The sequence below is a fragment of the Talpa europaea genome (assembly GCF_964194135.1).
Source record: "Talpa europaea genome assembly, chromosome: 12".
Classification (NCBI taxonomy): Eukaryota; Metazoa; Chordata; class Mammalia; order Eulipotyphla; family Talpidae; genus Talpa; species Talpa europaea.
In genome coordinates, this window is record NC_140079.1 from 41,039,470 (window position 1) to 41,054,758 (window position 15,289).

General features: G+C 44.9%; 1 protein-coding gene across 4 annotated transcripts in view; it reads right to left on the bottom strand.

Moving 5' to 3' along the window:
- The window catches only part of CACNA1A (calcium voltage-gated channel subunit alpha1 A), a 216,632-nt gene that overhangs the window by 77,836 nt on the left and 123,507 nt on the right, over positions 1-15,289 (bottom strand). For all 4 annotated transcript variants that reach the window (XM_084251359.1, XM_084251358.1, XM_084251357.1 and 1 more), the window contains 5 exons: positions 14,698-14,813; positions 13,548-13,604; positions 12,245-12,334; positions 4,153-4,362; positions 699-811 (listed from right to left, as the gene is read on the bottom strand). In XM_084251359.1, coding sequence (XP_084107485.1) covers positions 699-811; positions 4,153-4,362; positions 12,245-12,334; positions 13,548-13,604; positions 14,698-14,813 — 586 coding nt within the window. The remainder of the gene's footprint in view (positions 1-698; positions 812-4,152; positions 4,363-12,244; positions 12,335-13,547; positions 13,605-14,697; positions 14,814-15,289) is intronic.

The following is a 15,289-nucleotide window of genomic DNA, read 5'->3' on the forward strand; positions in this document are numbered from 1 at the left end:
GAGTCACTCCTCACTCCCCTGTCCTCCCAGCCCCCACAACCACTAATCTACTGTCTGCAGATTTGCCAGTTCCGGATATTTCATATAAATGGAATTATGCAGAGTGTGACCTTTTGTGTCTTACTTCTTTTACTTAGCATAATGTTTTTGAGGTCTTTGCCTTTTAAATGTATCCAAGCACAATTCCTTATCAACATACTTAAATTTTGTGCGTCTGAACTGTCATGACCGGAAGCAGGGTTGTGCAGACTGGCTTCGCAAGTGCCTGCCTCCTTTCACCTGGCCCCTGGCCCCGAGTGTGAGATGCGCCTCTTGTGGGTGTGGCTGCCTTTCCTTGCTGTGCACACACATGCGTCGATTCTACTCAGAGGGGTACTTGGGGTGCTTGGTCTATTAGAAACAAGGCTGCTCAGCACATTCTGAGTTTCTCTAAGTGAACCCAGCAGTGGAACCATCGGGTTGCCCCTGCTTTTTCAGGGAGTCCACACCTCTTTTCTGCACTCTGTTGTCCCTCTCCTGGCAGGGGCTGAGAAATCTGTATCCTCTGTATGCTGTAGCCAATGTCTGGGACTGCCCTCTTCCTCTTTTTGCGTTCATCTGAGTCTCTCCCATCCAGGTGTGACCCTACCTGCCTCCCCAGGCATCAGCCATTCTGAGTCAGAGCTGGAGAGATGAATTCCAGAAACCAGAGCACTTACCCCACAGTCAAAGCAGTTGAAGGAAGAGTGGAAGTAAGGCCGCGTCCCAAGCCCGTACATTTTTATAAACATTTCGGACATAAAGAGTCCTAAGAAAATGAATTCTGCATAGTCTAGAAGGCAGAGGGGTGGAAACAGAGAAGAGGTTAGGTATGTGGGGTGCCAGGTGGCTATGGCTTTCCTGTTAATAGCAGCCCTTCTCTCGTCTGGCAGGGCAGGCAGGGAGAGCACGGTGGGCTTTGGCGGCTTCAGCCAAAGCTCACTCACGTGTCCGTTCCATGGCCTCAGTTTTTCCTCCGTTAAGGGAAAGAACAACAATTGACCACTGTTCTCCAACCCACTCACTGCTGGCTGGTCGTAAAAAGAGTAAGAGAAAGTTCACGGGTTTCTATATTGCAGTTTTTGCCCTTATTTGATAAAAGTTGGATGTAGGTTACTGCCAAGGATCTAGGTTTTGTGCTGTTGGTGGTGGGGGGAGGCTTTCCTGTGTGCTTACCATATATATATATTTTTTTGTGTGGGACCCTTGCCGGCGGCCGGGGAACGAACCAGCGCTGCAGAGGCTGTGGGAAGCCTCACAGCCCAGCACTCAACTGCTGCACCACCAGGGGAGGCCCTGCTTACTTTATTTTAAAAATGAATAAACGAGGGCCTCCCCGGTGGCGCAGCGGTTGAGCGCTGGGTTGCGAGGCTGCCCGCAGCCTCTGCATCGCCAGTTTGATCCCAGCTGCTCCCCAGCCACCAGAGGGGGGTCCCGCATGGCGCGCAGACCTCTCCTGCCGTCCGCTGCTCCCCTCAGCAGTGTACTTCGGTCCTTCTGCCTGCTCTGCTCCCCACTCTGGCTCTGGTGGATTCTCTCACCCTCCCGCGCTTCTGACTGTGCCCAGTGCTTGTATAAATAAATAAATAAATCTAAATGTATTGATTCTCAAAAAAAAAAAAAAAAAGAATAAACGAACCATTTAACTAACCAGACAACTAAGCAACAAAATAACAATTCCCTGCAATGCCAGGGTGTCATCATCTAAGAATTATAATTAATCCACTTTTATATGCCTGAGCGCCAAAGGAAAACTAGAAGTCCTAATGGTGTCTCCTTCAAAATCCTGATGTTGCAAACTTAGTTGTAGCACCACAGACCTAAGGCAAGGCCTCTCCCAATGTGGAAAGCCTATCGGATGGAAAATGTCTGTTGGAAATCTTTTCTTGCAAATTCTAAACATCATGAACAAAAGAAAGCCTATTGTTCTTTGGCAAGAAAGCACAGCAGTTCAGATATGGGGGGACAGGTAACGTGTGGGTGTTTGTTTGCCCCAGCAAAGAAATGGCTATTCTCAGCCCTTTTCGGAGGGCTAGGAAGAGTAGTTGGTGGAGTGGGAAGATTAGGAGCCAGGAGGGGCCTGGGCACTCACCTAATGGATGGAAAGGAGAGTGAAGTGTTTCTAAGAGGAGGGAAGTATTCAGAAAGGAAAGGCAGGGGACTCAAAATTCTAAAAATTTCAGTTTTGGTCACAGAGTTCAAAGTGCATGCTACATCATTCTTTTAAGAGGTCAAGGTCCTTCCCACTCATTCCTGGTAGAAACTTCCCCTTAGTTTTAGGATGCCAGGGGCTTCCTGAATCTGAGGGAAACTGCAGGGTCTCCAGGACAAAAATATCAATGAAGAAAATCTGTCCATAACATCTGGCACCTTCCAAGAATCTGTCCATAACATCGGGTGCCTACCAAGAGACCTGGTAGCTGTTGTTGCACCAGATCTGAAAGAATCATCTGGACATAGCAGTGGTGCGTCTGGAAGAATTCCCAGGGTCATGAAATCTACTTCCTACCAAATACAAATGAGGAATTTGAGACCTAGAGAAACCACTACACTCCTATATTCCAAGACACATTTTTGTTCAATTTTGACATCTCTGAAATTAGGGTATATCTTAAAATAAGCATGCCCTAGTTTAGATTGTTTTACTTCTTAGTGGCACCTCAAACAAAAGCATCTTATAATTGAAGATGTTTCCAACTGATGGACCATGGTAATGACTTGTCCAAGGTCACATAGTAAGTTAGGGGCAGACCTAGGTCACCTGGTGATCAAAGTTGGGATTTTTCCCTAAAGCTCTGGGTTCAAATCCTGACTCCATCACTTATTAGCTGCATGATCCCAGGCAAGTTACTCAACCTTGCTGTGTCTCAGTTTTCTTAACTGGAAAATGGGGATAAAGAAACTTTACAGACATAGTGGCCCTGGCTAAGAAATTCCAACCGTCTGTTCCTGAACCAGAACTGACAGAGTGAGGTAATTAGTGAGGAGAATATGGGAGATTAAAAATAGACTATCAGAGGAGGTTAAAACAAGAAGTAAAGAGTCCTCATTTATAAGAGACTCCAGAGGGACCAAAAGCAATTACAAAGGTTGGAACTGGGTCAGGGCTCCTGGAAGGAGAACTGGCCCCTGTAGGGTGTCCTGGGAGGGGTCAGCCAATTTGACTGGGAGCAATGAGGGTTACAAGGAGACTATGACCTGGACTCAGCACCCAGGCCTCTCTAGATTGAAGACTTGATTGTCTCTCTAATGGCTGAACCAGGTCAGAAGGGCAGAGAATCCATAAATCTGAATCATATGAATCAGTATATGTAGGAGTAGGGCAGCCAACAGGCAGAGAGATTTTAAGAAGTCCTCGCTTGGGTGTCACTAGTCAAAGCTAGGGCAGCTACTTACTGTCCTCACTGCTCAGGCACTACTTTTATTGATTTCTCAGAGCTCTTTACTTTTTTTTCTCAGAGCTCTGACCTCCTGGTCAGAGGTCTCCCCACCTTTCTCCACTTCTCACCTTCACAGGGCCATCAGTTTTGACATTAACTGATACTAATCCTGGAACATGGGAGTAAGTCAAGAACGGCAAAGTCATGGAGGTCCCAAAACCCACTGAGGGAGCAAGATGCGCTCACTTTTGTTGGGGGGAGCATCTTTGGGAATGAATCTCAGACATAGGAAGTAAAAAGGGGGAGGAGGAGAATGGGGAAAGAAGCAGAAGGTATGGAGGAAAGGAGAAATACAGACCACTCTGTCCCTAAGGCACCCTCAGCTCTCAACCTCAAATTATTTTAACATTCCCAGAGATGTACCTGGAAATTACATGTACGTTTCTGTCTCTACCTCTTTCTTCTCTCTTGCAGTATTCCCTTCAGTAGTACCCCTGTCCCCCTCTCAGAAAAGGGATCATAAAAGGGCTTGGCAGCCTGAATTCCAGCTTCTAGCTCTCAGACCATATGAGGGCTCTGACACTGAGGCAGCAGCAATATCAACCTCAATTCCAATTGCAGACATGGCTTAATGAAAAGGCAGATTCAGTGAGGACCAACGAAGGGACACATATTGCCAATGAAGGGGAACTGGAAGACAGGGAGTGAGGAAGGGATCTGGGAGCTGGCCGGGGCAAGGCCAGGGGGTACTCACAGAGGAAGTCGGAGAGCCACTCGGGCTGGTTGTAGTGAACGATAGCGACACACAGCGTGTTGAGGGCTACCAGACTGAGCACAGTCCAGTAGAAGGCCTGAGTTTTGACCATGCGGCGGATATAGAAACGCATCCTCCTCTCCTTTTTGTGAAAAAAAGTTGAGTTCTCCAGCTTGGCACTTTTAATGCTGGCTCGGGCAAAGGGAGACCCTGCCACGGAAAGAAGAGAGAATATCAGGATGTTCCTGTGGAGGAAATTAACTGACCCATGACCAGCATTTAGCACATGGATTGTAGCTGGGGGGACCGTCGGCTTCCCCTGACCCGAAGGAACCATCATGACTCATGGGCTTAGTTTTCCTTTTTTTTTTTTTTTTTTTTAAAGATTTATTTATGCACCCAAGAACTGGAGTGTAAGCTAGAGGTGCGGTGGGTGAGAGGATTCACCAGAGAGAGTGGGGAGCAGAACAGGCAGATGTACTGAAATACACTGCTGAGGGGAGCAGCGGGCGATACAGGAGAGGTCTGCTGCACCATATGGGTAGCTCCCTGGCTGGCTGGCTGGCCCAGGGATCGGGGATCGAACTCGTTCTCCAGTGGCTGGTGAGAGCTTGACAGCGCTGTTTTTAACCCCTGTGCCACCAGGGAGGCCCCGGGTTTAGTTTTCAAGAGATGGGGTTTATCAGTAGAAAGTGTCCCTAAGAATAACTACTGAAAATAACCAATGAGAACTTAGGATGTCAAAGGAGAGGTGACTTTCTGCATTGTCAGTCAACTTTCTGTGCTTCCCCCCTTCTGGCCATGTTGAAGAATCTGGGGGCATGCCACAAGGTGGGATGAGGCAGGAGCCTTAGCACAGGACCCCCAGATGGGACAGGTAGCAAAGCTGCATGGAGCATGCTTGGAAAGCCTCTAGAAGGAGGTGGGGATAAAATGCTAGTTTTCCTTGGACATTTCACTTTAGAAATGATCACAGGAAGGAGTCAGTTGTGCCTTCTGCTTGAATATATTTTTGCTCTTAAGCATTTATGGAGAAGTCACTGTTAACTAGAGGACACACTAGTTAACAGAGCCCTGCCCACTTGGGACTCACACTCTAGTATGGGAGACAGACAGCAAATAAAATAGAATAAACCACAATGTAATAAATAAGTTAATAGTGTGATGGAAGGTGAAAAATACTTTGGAAAAAAGAAAGAGTAAAGTAAAGGGAGTGGGATCCCCAGGAGGGACATAGGGTGGGTTGCAATATTAAGCTGAGTGGTCAAGGTGAAGGTCTTGATATAAGTCACCTTAGTATTTTAAGGAGAGGAACCAGCAAGTGCAAAGTGCAAAGGTCCTGAGGCAGGAATGTGCCTGTCTGACACATTTGGGGAACAGCACATAACCGGTGGCTGGGTTGGAGTGGCTGATGGGGGGAGAGGAAGGTAGTGAGGGCAGTGATGGGAACCTTTGGGTCATGGGGAGGACTTTGGTTTTACTCTGAATGTGGTAGGAGTCATGGAGGGTTCTGAGTAGAAGAAAGACACCACTGACTGAGATGCTCACAGGCACCCATTGGCAGCTGTGGGGGGAAAACATACTATTGAGGGCGAGGCCAGGAACTGGGGGACCAGGAAAGAGGTGGATGCATGGTCAAGATAAACAAGATTGGGTCTGGACAACATGGTGACAGGGAAGGGGGAAGAGTGGGCAGATTTGGGATGTATTATTTAAGGTAGATTTCAACATTTGCTGATGGATCAAGTGTGGGTGTGAGATAGTGGAAGGAGTTCAGGTGTTTGGCTTGATCCTCCAGAGGAAATGAGCTGCCATCCACTGAGAGGCGATGGTCTGAGGGGGAGGGTCAGAACTCAGCTATGGACAGAGTGATTTTATCTTTTAACATATCTCTTCTTGAAAACTTTCAATTGCATCCATTTATTTTGTTATTTGTTGGTTCATTCATTTGTTTATTTATTAGTGTCTTCACTTGTCCAATCTTTCATTAGTTCATTCATCTTTTGGTTCACTAATTAGTACTTTAATTTGGTCATTCATTCATTAGTGTGCTCATTTGTTCATTCATTCATACATTATTTGTTAATCCATCTATTTATTCATTAGTTCAATTATCCATTCTTTCATTCATCCATTTATATTCACTGATCCTATTCTACCAGACAGGCAGGGACACAGCAAACACCATGTAGGATGTCACCTCTTATTAGCAAAATACTGAACAGAGGTTGTGAGTTGCACTCATGGGGCCATGCTGATTCATTTTGGCTTGTAAAAGTTGAAATTATTGGCCCACACTTAAAACCTGGGAGATTTTTCATAAAAATAATGGACTTCAGCTTCTCAAGATGAAAATAACAGTTGACATGTATTGATCAGGCATCAAGCACAGCAGGAGACACATTTTACCCAAGTTATTTTTTCCTCATCAAAACTATAGGAAGTAGAGACTCCCACTCTCCCATTTTATAGCAGAGGAAGTGGAGACAGAGAGGGGACAGGGGTCCAGGGACAGGCTAGGAAACAAGGAGTCAGCTGTGAGTCTGCCATGCTGCATCACTCATGAAACACGTGAAGGGAAGGGCAAATTCCACAGGCAGTAGTTGGCCAAGCTGAGGGGCTAGATCCTTCCCTCCTGTCCATCACCTGATGGATTCACAGGCATTGGGAGCCCCAGGGTGGTTCTTTATAGCCCTCCCCAGCTTGGGAAAATCTGGTCTTACTGCATGCAGTTCCCAAAGAGGTACCCAGGCCTATACGCATCCACAGAGTTTGGCAAAGAGGAATGAGACTCTTGAAGGTCTTAGGGGTCAGGAAGGATGTTCCTTGGGAGGGATGGAGAATAAAGGATGGGAAGAAAAGAAGGAGGAGTGGAGGGGGGAGAAAGGAAGGGAGGGGGGGAGGAGGAGGAGGAGGAGAGAGAGAGAGACAGAGAACAGTGCAGTGGCAGGAGCCCTTTCACCCCCCACCCCCCACTGCTCCTGGAGTCACATTGAAAACCTGGCTCCATCACCAATTGGTGAATGACCTTGAGTAGGTGACCTTGCATCACAGGGTTCTAGTGCTTCCAATTGTAAGCTGGGGACAATGACACTTTCCACCTCACAGTGCAGCTGGGAGGAATCAATTAATTAATATACCTTAGCATGATATTGTCCACATTGACTATTAGGTACAAAATCTGCTGCACCCTCAGGAACTGAAATCAAGACCCAGGTCACAGGCCAAGTCTTCACCAGTAGGCATGCCACTCATTGGGAAGTAAGTATTAACTGAATACCTACTTCATGCTAAGCCTTGTGCTAGCTGTGTACTGTCACCTCTATTATTGCTTCTCATGTTCACTCTGATCCCCTTTTCCTATACATTCTTATCTCTACTTTTTCCCTGTGTTCTGGAATTATCATTGCAGACAATCCTCAGGTTTTAAAAATAAGTTAACTAAGACAGTCTATGAAACATAACAGACCCAAAATATCATCATTTCAACATGGAATCAGTACAGAAATATATTAAAGAGATGTAGGTTGAAATGTGTCCCTTGAAGAGACGTGTCGAAGGCCTAATCCCTGGCACTGTGACTGTGACCTCATTTGGAAATAGGGTCTTTGTAGATGTCATCAAGTTATGATGAAGTCAAACTCAATTCAAGTGGGCCCATATCCAATGGCCTTAAATCCAATGGCTCATGTCCTTAGAGACACAGATACACAGGAGACGTGTGATGACAAAGCAGAGACTGGACTGATGTCTGCAGATTCAAAGGTGCCAGGATTGCCAGCACCTCAGAAGCTAAGAGAGAAGCATGAGAGTGATTCTTCCTTAGTGCCTTTAGAGGTGGTGGCATCCTGCTGACATCTTGATTTATTGGGCTTTCTGGTCTCTGGAACTGTGAGAGAGCAAATGTTTTTTTTTTTTTTTTTTAAGATTTATTTATTTATTTGTTTGTTTGATTTATTTATTTATTTATGCAAGCACTGGGTACAGTCAGAAGCTCGGGAGGGTGAGAGAATTCACCAGAGCCAGAGCGGGGAGCAGAGCAGGCAGAAGGACCGAAGTACACTGCTGAGGGGAGCAGCGGGCGGCAGGAGAGGTCTGCACGCCATGTGGGACCCTCCTCTGGTGGCTGGGGAGCAGCTGGGGATCGAACCGGCGCCTCAGAGGCCGTGGGCAGCTTCGCAACCCAGCGCTCAACCGCTGCGCCACCGGGGAGGCCCAGCAAATGTTTTTTTTAAAGGTGCCCAATCTGTGGTACTTTGTTTCAGTAAAGAAATATGGCCCATGTGGAACTCCTACCATTACAACAGTCAAGATAGAATTTGAGTTTCCTAAGGAAATGGTGGTAATGGCAACTCACATTCATGGCTCAACTTTTCCTATTAATGACTTAAGTTCCCTATTTCAGCATTAAGTTTGCTAACTTTAAATGAGAAGACTTAATAACGTATTTATCAAAGGATGTGAGGGCCTCCCTGGTGGCACAGCGGTTGAGCCCTGGGTTGCGAAGCTGCCCGCAGCCTCTGAAGCGCCGGTTCGATTCCCGGCTGCTCCCCGGCCACCAGAGGAGGGTCCCACATGGCGCGCAGACCTCTCCTGCCACCCGCTGCTCCCCTCAGCAGTGTACTTCGGTCCTTCTGCCTGCTCTGCTCCCTGCTCTGGCTCTGGTGAATTCTCTCACCCTCCCGCGCTTCTGACTGTACCCAGTGCTTGTATAAATAAATAAAAAAAATAAATCTTAAAAAAAAAAAAAAGGATGTGACAGTGAGGTACAATCACCAATTATAAGACGGTATTTCTAAAATTCCTGTCTTACTTTGAGGCAATTGTTCTCATTCATAAGAATAAAGGTAAAGGCATTTAGCTGTTAGAACCCTGAAATTCCAGAGGTCTCTTTCAGGAGGGTTTAGAAACCACAGACTAAAGTTGGGGCCCTTCCTATGCAGTTTTTGAGCTTCCAGGCCAAGGAACTGGGTTTTGGTGGGTTTGTCTGGACCAAGCCTAGTCCTGGGAGACCAAGTCACTGGCCTGGATTTTGAATTCATTTAGAAAGCTGCAGATCACCTGCTTTCTTAGCAGAGGTGCTGCAGGACAGCGTCAGCTCTTCTTCAGTCAGACAGCTTTCTCGGCTTCCTTTCCTCAAACGTTTCACAAATGCTGGCCTTGAAACTGGATTCTTCAAGTGGCAAATTTTCTTACGTCATCCACAAATTCAAGAGCAGGTTGCCCCATGACAAACCCTCTGTGAATATCCCTCATGGCTTTCTGGGTCTCCCCCTCATTATGAACTGAACTATGTCCTCACCAAAATTCATATGTTGAAGCCCTAGCCCCAGTAACTCAGAACATGATTGCATTTGGGGATAGGACCTTGAAAGAGGTAATTTAATTAAAATGAAGTTATCTGGGTGTGTCCTAATCCTAGCCCCATAGACCTGAGGTCCTTATAGAACAGCAGTCTGCCCAGAGGGAAGACCACGTGCACACACAAAAAGAAGATAACGTCTATAAGCCAAGGAACAAGGTCTCCTCAGGAAGCCAGCCCTGCCAATACCTTGATCTCCTGTGACAAAATAAATGTGTACCGTTTAAAGAACTCAGCCTGTGCGATTTCATTATGACAGCCCTGGTAAACCAATACATTCTCCCCATTCCACATGAAGTTCAATTCCTAAATGCCTCTTTCATAAAATTTTCTTTGGTTTTCCACCAAACAAATTCTTCCCTGACCTGTACAGCTATTACAGATTCCATATAATTAATACCTGTTGTTTTTGAGCAACTTTAAAATTAACTAGTTACATCTCTGATTTTAAAAAATGGATATTATTCATTCATACTTTGCAGAAAAATGTCACAAAGTTTAAAAAAAACTCTGCAATCCTCTAATTTTCACAGCTCCAAATACAGCTTACACTTCTTAATATTTTATTTTAAAATAGGATCATATATTATGTATCTTGTTTTTTTTCCCTCTGAAAAGTAAATTTCAAACATCCTTCCATATTGGTAGCAACCCTGTTATTTTTCCTGGCTGCATAATATTCTACTGTATAGTCAAGTGTCAAGTAATAATGTGGATGTATTTTGTGAAATGTATCACTAGGTGATTTAGTCATTGTGGAAATATAGAAAGTGATTACACAAACCTAGATGGTAGAGCCTACCCCACCTCTAGGCTGGATGATATAGCCTGTTGGGAGCTTCATACATGAAGTTCAACAGAAAAGTTGTTAGGTGATACATTTCATTAATCATCTCCCTCTTGATCGGCATGAATATTGTTTCTGGCTTTTATTTGTTCAAGTGCCAGAAACAATGCTGCTAAGAAGAGGCTGGTACACAGCTCTTGTGCACACATAAAGAAATGCTTTTGGCATGGAAATGTTAGGACTAAGAGTGTGAACATTTGTAATTATAATGCCAGCCATACACCAGAAGTGCTACAAATTACATTCCTATCAACTGCGTATGAGAATACCCATTTCCCCACATACTTGCTAACACTGGGTAGCATCACTTTCTTATCTTTTCCAGGATGATTAATTAAAATAGTATCTTTCTGTAACTAAGGGCAGGTACTCAATCTAATCCATAAAGGAGATACTTACATGGGTACTCCATTTCTTTTTCAGTACCTGGCATTTAATAAATGTGGTATAAACAAAAAAGTTTGCCCATCAAAATACTACAAAGCAGATTGTAGCATCTGGATTGGGAAGATACATGGGGCAGACAACTGATCAAATGCACAGAATATTGAGGGTGTGCTTTGATTCTTAAAATTTGCAGGAAGGAGATAAAAGACAGATCTACAAGTGGAACTAGGATTACTTCATCATTATAAGGGAAAGCGTGTTTTGGCTAGAAATTAAAAATGCAAATTAAAAGAAGCTTTGAGGTATCATTATAGACCAACTGAACTGGGAGAGGAAATTAAGTGGGTAATGCGCAATGGCCGGGGTGGGGAATCTGAACAAATGCATATTTGGCAGGTTTATAAATGGGTTCAATGATTTTGAAACTCAAAATGGCTCTGTGAATAATGAGTTGAAAAGCTGTTCATATCTTTGATCCTATAATTATCCCCAAGGAAATACGCCCTAAGGGTGGGGGGGAGTAATTGTACATAAATGTTCACAGCAGTGCTCCTTGTCAGGGCAAAAATTGGAAACAACTCAAACACCATGTACTAGAGCTATCGTTAAATAAACTATAGTGCAGCCCTCCTTATGGTGTACGGGATGCAATGGAAATTCTGCAGTAAGGTTATAAACTGGGGTTGAGTAAAAAAAAAGAAGCATAAAATTGTTGGTGTCTGTGTAATTAGAAACACATGTATATCCCTCCCTCCCCTCCTCCCACCCTTCACCATCCTTTCTTCTTCTATGCTCTGGCCGCAGTTCTGCCATCTGCCTAAATGCCTTCTCCCCTCAAATTCGTGTGTTATTTCCTGTGCCTAGATATTCTCTCACTGACTCTTTCATTATTGGAATTTTAAAAAACCCATTTCAAAAGAGAATATATTCTCTTTGGAGAAGGCCACAATCTTCATCACAGGAGTGAGCAGGAAAAGAGTCAACGTCTTCCCCCTCCCACCTCACACTCTATCCTTTGTGAGAACCAGGTGGCAGCCTCCATTGCGCTCTCCACCACGGGGCACCCCCACTGCTGCCCACTCTTCAGTCCTCAGCCTCAGTGTCCCTCCCTCTGATTACACCTTGCTTTTTCAGAGCTGACCAAACCTGAGCACCTCCCCTGAAATGCCACGCATCGCATGTCCATTTGTGCCATTATCTATTTAATATCTATTTCCTGCACTGAACTCCAGGTAGAGATTTGGTTTCTGCTTTGTTCACAGTTCAGCAAGCTATTCTAAGTGCCTGGTGTGGATGATTCAATTGAACCCAGGCAACAATATTAAAATACAGGCACTATTGTTATCCCCACAATCATGTCGCCTGTCCCAGGACACGCAGGTGACAAAAGGCAGAGTCAAGACCCAAGTTCAAGTAGCCTGGCTCCCAAGTCCATGCCCCTGTTTCTTGGACCAATGCTGATAATCCATCACGAGGCTGCAGGAGAGGCGACTCACCCACAGAGGCGATATCGGCCAGTTGATCCTCGGCCTCCTCCGGGTTGAGCAGGTCAGTCTTGCTTTTCTTTATGGTGGCTCTCCGCAGAGCTCCAACAATGGAAACATGGCAAGAGAAACAGACGTTACCCTTTTTGCAATAATGATTACCCCACAGAGTGTGTCTGTGGTGCCAGGTGCTTCACCAGGCACCTTGTATGTGCGGTTGTATCTTTAACCATCACGACAATCTGGTTATTTGGGAGGGCACAGTGTAGTCATCTCACAGGTGTATAGACTGGGGATTAACATGCTTTTGTCCAAGTGGTAAAGACAAGAATCAAGTTCTGTTTTTTTTTTTCTTTCTGACATTCTGATATTTATTGAAATTAAGTACAGAGATCAGAAAATGTTTCAACACAGATAAACTGGGTCATTTTGGTTTTGTTATAATGAATTTAATTTTCAAGTTCTGTTCTGTCTGACTCAAAGTGTGTGCTCACTATTTCCCCTCTGGAAGCACTGGGACTGGATTTATAGTGACTCCTCGGAAAACAATCCATCCCTTGACCTCCAGCATAAGTCCTAGCAGTCTGGGGCCGTGCATGCCCTCTTCTAATACTTAGCTTCTACACACCAAGAGCTTGCTTGGGGACAATGAGTTCAGAAACTTCAAATAAAGTGATTTACATACCCCCATGGCAAATCTCTTCTCTCCAAAATACTAAAATTCACTTTATCCCCTTATGGGATAGAGTCCCAGTTCTTTTTCTTTCTTCTCATTCATGGTATTTTCAATCAAAAGCCTTTGCTCTGTTTAGCCGAATTTCAAACATGTGAGACAACTCTCCCTTACAGACAGCTGAATTCTTGGTGGTGTTAAATTATTTATTTTTTAAATCAGTGAACAGTACTGACCTGTGCTGGACACAGTTCTAGGCATTCTGTGTGCAGTAATTAATATCTTACTCATAAATAATCCAAAGAGATAAGTGTTACTATCATGCCCATTTTGCAGGAGAGAAAAATGTAAGCATAGGCAGAAGAGGGGCACATGGTGAACACAGAAAGGGTAGACCAGAAGACGTAAGTCCTGAAGTTGCAGAGGTCCTGAAATTCCTTGAGGAGGCAGATTCCTGCAACCCTTTATATCTTCCTGGGCCTGACCTGGTCTTTCGTTTGTTCTTAGCCATACCTGGGCCCTGAATATCCGTCCCCTGAGATCCCTTAGAAACTGTGCACCCTGTTCCCCCAGCAATGACTGCTCTGATTTCTTTTGGGACACTCCCCTCCCACCTTCTCTAGCCAGGTTTGGAGCAGTTACCATCAAAGGGATGCCTCTGATCCCCATCAGTTTCATCCTCGGCAAGGATCACCTCCTCTGTGGATGAAGAGGACAGAGTTAAGCAATGGCATCTGAAAGATTCTTCTGGATGGGTTCCCTTGAACCAGAAAGGAGAAGCTCTCAGCTACCTCCACTCTCCCTTTGCTGATGGGGACACTCAATCAGTCAGAAGTGCATTGCTCAATGAGTTTCTGACTCCTAGCCCCACTTCAGCAATAGTAGTAATGGCCAACATCATTCCCACCTCCCTCAAAGGAAAAACCAACATCCTTACTGTAGCCTATATGGCCTTGCCTGATCTAAACCCATCACCCCGCTGTCCTCTTTCCCTCCCATGCTCTCCTCACTCACTCTACTCCAGCCACACTGACTTCCTTGCTATTATTTAACTCTGCTCCTACAATAAGGCCTTTGCATTTGACTTTCCTGCTGCCTGGAATGCACTCCCAGTAGACAACCACAGACTTCCTTTTTCATTCCATTCAGGTCTCGCTCAGATGGCACCTCCTCAGAGAGACTCCCTCTGATTACCCCATCTCCAATTGTTTTCTGCTCCTAACTCTGCTTTATGTTTCTTAGCATTATATGTTTGTTTATTTCTGTCTCTTCACTAGAATACAGGAATCCATGTGGGCAGGGATTTGACCTGATCTGTTCATTCGCATATCTTCAGTGCCTAGAATGGTGCTTGGCACAAAGCAGGTGTTTCCTGAATAAGTGAACAAATAAACATATGCCTGTCTGTTAGGCACCATTCTTCCTAAATCTGGATTACAGTATAGAATACAGTATAGAAACTATGAGGTGAATACTCAAATGATGAGGAGTGTATGTAGGTATGTAACAGTCAAGGAAACTGAGGCACAGAGAGGTGAGATGCACTGCTAGGAGGTGGAAGACTGGGGTATAACCTAACATATGGTTTTAGAGCTCTTTACCATTATGTCATGTCTTTTGGCTTTATCCCAATGAATTCATCATACTCTGGATTCCTGCTGCCAAAGATTGGGATGACCAGCCAGATCCTCTTCCTCCTCTCATAATGGCCCTCCCTTTACCTATCTCCAAACTGTATATAGGCTGTGGCCTGGGATTTATATTCCTGGGCCCCATGATAAAAGAGTCTCACCTGCTTTTGAGATCCACTCCATGTACCCATTGAGTTCTCTTTCAATCTGCTGCTGCCTCCTCAGCTTTAGAAAAGCCCGCCGATTCTCCACCCGCTCCCTTTCTTTGGCAAACTCCCTGCAGAAACACAAAAAAGCTGGATCTGGTGGTTCCAGAAATTTTAAGGAGTCTCTGTGTGTATGTATATGTGTGTTTGGGGGCTTCAGAAGGGCAGTGGATTTCAACAAGAAAATTCAGATCTTCTGGGAGAAGACTGAACATTATAGGAGTGATAGGTATCTCTGCCAGCTTCCCACATTTTCCAACAAATATACCCAGGTAGAAAAAAAGTAAGCCAAAAAACTATGCCATGCCAACCACTGTTGGCTATATACTCCACTTTTACTCTACTCTCATTCTCTGTATTCATGGCTAAAAAATGTTTTCAGTCTTCCTAACCAAAGAGACATAAGTAAAAATTTCTGCAGAAGCCTTCATTTGCTGATTAGGTCCCATCTCTTCCTGTTTCTCTTCTTTCTTTTCCTGTCTGGAACATAGGATGGCCATCTTGTGAGCACATGACAGTCATCTTGAGGCCACGAGGTGTCAATGAG